Source organism: Lactuca serriola, chromosome 6 (assembly GCF_051521515.1).
Source record: "Lactuca serriola cultivar US96UC23 chromosome 6, Lser_US96UC23_V15, whole genome shotgun sequence".
Classification (NCBI taxonomy): Eukaryota; Viridiplantae; Streptophyta; class Magnoliopsida; order Asterales; family Asteraceae; genus Lactuca; species Lactuca serriola.
The window spans coordinates 45,922,183-45,925,839 of NC_136413.1; the positions used below are offsets into that span (position 1 = coordinate 45,922,183).

Genomic DNA, 3,657 nt, shown 5'->3' on the forward strand with positions numbered 1-3,657 from the left:
ATTGAAAATTTACATGATTGGTTCTTTTTTGAAGGGTGGCAACTCGAGTCGTGGTGTTATGCTTTTTGCTTACACATCAAACTTTATATAACACGGCATGATGTCATGTTTTGTTTTTACTAACACGAAAACGATTCAATTAAAACACGATAAAAACGACCAATACATCAAACACGAAAAAAAATACTGTGAACTTTTAAGTTCATTTAATTCAAAATTAATTTTACAAAACACAAAAACAAGACAAACACATTATTATCGTATCAATTTCGTGTCGAATCTTGAACACGAACACGACACAATACGACATCATGTTTTTTACATCGGACACAAATACGAATTGAAATTTCCGCTTCGTCTCAATTTCATTTTGTGTGGTGTCATGAATTGCACCCTACTTGTTTTTTTCATAAATTTATTGAAATGACCCTTGCCTAATAGGTAGTTTACATAAAATGATCTTGTGTTTCAAAATTAGAGAAATGGTCCCTGACAACCCGACACAAAATTACAGAAAATAGTCCCTACCTAATAGAAAAATAACAGAAAATAGTCCCTACCTAATAGAAAGATAACATAAATGATACTTATATTTAAAATTTTCAAAAATAATCCGTACCCAATAGCGAATTTACCAGCATTATCCTCATGTTTCACAAAATTTACAAAGATGGACCCTGTGTAACACAGACCATTACAGAAACGGTGTGGAAAATATAGGATTAATAAACCTATCGCAAAGCTAAGGACATATTATCAAACAATTTAGAGTGATATGTAGGGATTAAATAATAGTAGAATTCCTTAATATCATGAAAGAATTAAAGAATAGTAGCATATGCATTGCAAATTTAAAAAAGTTTATGGGATTATGGAAACATAAGAAGCAACAAAATAGCAAAGATGTATAAATTGATTTTTCTCATAATGGGATTAGAACAAGTAACAACTTTAGAAACACAAATTTGTAAACGAAATTGAAAATAGTGTCAAAATAACAAATAAAAGAAAACATTAATGACGTCATAACTACCCTGCCCTTTCTTTGGTTTTTATTAAGAACAACAGCTTGACGATTTCTCACCACCTTGTGAAGACCCTGCTCCCTGGTTTCCTTGGTTAATCTTAATTGTTTGAGGCTACAATTTAATATCAAAAAACAAAAACAAAAACAAGAGTTATTAAAGATTATATAGATAAAATTAATTCGTAAGTAAGAAAATAATATATAAACATACCTCAGCTTTCGAATCAGTTTCTGAAAGTCTTTGTTTTATATCCCTAGCTATTGAGAAGAACACCTCCTCCACATTCATATTAGTTTTTGCACTCTGTTTATGCAAATTAGCAATTTTAGAATGTAATTAAAAATTAATTATGATGTCCAAATAGCAATACAATTTTTTTTACTTACAGTTTCAAAGAATTTAATTCCATACTCATCAGCAAGTGCCTGACCCTTTGAAGTAGGAACAGCCTATATCATTTTGCCACGTCAGCATGTAAGATAATAAGAGAGAGAGTGAGAGAGAGAGAGAGAGAGAGAGAGAGAGAGAACAAACCCTTTTGCTTTCGTCCATGTCAGCTTTGTTTCCAACAAGAATCTTGTTTACATTATCAGATGCATGTTGTTCTATGTTACGAATCCAATTTCTGATGTCTAAATCATGGGAATAATAATAACAAGAATGAGTGAATGACCCAAAAAAAGAAAGTATTTTACCAAAAAAAGAAACAAAAGATAAGAGATATAAGAAATTACTGTTAAAAGATGATTCATCAGTTACATCATACACCAGTAGAATACCCATGGCTCCACGATAATATGCTACAAAACATCAAGATTTTTGTCAAGAAACATTAATAAGATGATATAAATTATGTAAGTGGAAAATTATTTTTTTAAAATAGTTACCAGTTGTGATTGTCCTGAATCTTTCTTGACCAGCAGTGTCCCAGATTTGCAATTTGATTCGTTTTCCATCAAGCTCAATGGTTCTTATCTTAAAATCAATACTATTTAGAAGAAGAAGAAAGTGTTAATTACCAGAATGCCCTGAGCTAATTTACAGACTATTAAGGATGTGAATATACTAACCCTATGGTTGTAATGAAACTAGTGGTGAAGGAACCATCTGAGAAACGTAAAAGGAGACAACTCTTACCAACACCTGCAGTTGTGATCACAATATAATCATACATATCTGAGTGAAAAATAATCCTTGAGCTGTGAATCTGATAGAATGTATCACAAAAGCTGTGATATTGTAGCAGAAGAATGTAACCTTAATGGTGTAATCAGAAGAACGTGTGATCTAATCATTTATATTACCAGCATTATGAAAAAGAATAGGTTCTCCCTTTCATTACACTGGAATGGAAGACAGATACTTTTATTGAAGTGTTCAATGTGTTGAATTTCTACAATAATAGCAATCAAAATGCACATTGACCCTATTTTCCCTTGACATCACAAAATCAAAGGCAAAACTAAGAGATCTCGATAATGGAAACAACATAAATTTCTCCTGACATTACTGAGTAATCATGGATAGACACTCGGGTGTTCGTAAATCGAGATTCACATAATAAACAGATACATACCACTGTCGCCGATTAAAAGAAGCTTGATGAGGTAATCGTAATCCGCTCGAGCTCTAGCTGGTGGAGCAGCCATGTCGATTGATTTAAATTAATCAATTGAGCAAAAAAAAAACCCTAGGAGAACTGGCAACTTCTAATCTTCTTCCTCTGAGTAATAAAAATTGGGGAAAATCGAAAACAAAATTCAAAATTGTTATACTCGACGGAATATATATACGTATAGAGGGACAGAGATTCGTATGTAGAGATTTACCAGATCACAGAGAACAGAGAAAAGAGATCTGAACACATGAGAGAGGGGAAGAGGAAGATGGCAGCGTCTCTGATACGTCAGCAGCGGTCGGCCGTTGAATGCGATTTCATTTTTATTTTTAGAGTAAATTACACATTTGGTCTATGTGATTTTCCTAAATTTATACTTTTGGTCCTAGTATTCTCTCTCTCTCTCTCTCTCTCTCTCTCTCTCTCTCTCTCTCTCTCTCTCTCTCTCTCTCTCTCTCTCTCTCTCTCTCTCTCTCTCTCTCTATATATATATATATATATATATATATATATATATATATATATATATATATATATCGAAAATTTATACTTTTGGTCCTAGTATTGGATCTCTCTCTCTCTCTCTCTAAATAACCATTTTTACCTCATTATCTCTCTTACTAGTAAAACCCTTCCCCTCTCTTACCATCATTAACCTTCTCCCCCATTGTAGAAAATCCCAAAACAAACCTATCATATGCCATGTTAGCCTAATAGCCGAAAAACCCTCACTAATTACCTAGGTGATTTAGTAAAAGTGATGAAGTGGTACTTTAATGACCTAGATTTTCTAACATCTAATCTAATGAAATTATCAGAGTTTTATCTAAAAAATGCGAAAGTCTATACAAATTAAAACACGTTACATCCCAGGACAAATCACGGGTTTACAATAGAATCTATCTAATCAAATGAACAACAAGGTGAATACAATAATAGCATCCTATTATCTATTTCTTGCCCTTGTGTTCCTGCTTTCTCTCCAAGTACCACGACTGCTATGGTACCTGC

The 3,657-nt window shown here is 32.7% G+C and overlaps 1 protein-coding gene across 1 annotated transcript; it reads right to left on the reverse strand.

Moving 5' to 3' along the window:
• Positions 1-904: 904 nt before the first annotated feature.
• LOC145058132 (ras-related protein RABE1a-like) lies at positions 905-3,004 on the reverse strand. Its single transcript, XM_079006047.1, has 9 exons — positions 2,858-3,004; positions 2,605-2,751; positions 2,099-2,171; positions 1,916-2,016; positions 1,763-1,828; positions 1,563-1,660; positions 1,415-1,477; positions 1,239-1,331; positions 905-1,139 (listed from the first exon to the last, which is right to left on the reverse strand). Exons 2-9 carry the CDS (start codon positions 2,675-2,677, stop codon positions 1,056-1,058), a joined length of 651 nt encoding a protein of 216 aa, XP_078862173.1. The 5' UTR covers positions 2,678-2,751; positions 2,858-3,004; the 3' UTR covers positions 905-1,055.
• Between the last annotated feature and the right edge of the window lie 653 nt (positions 3,005-3,657).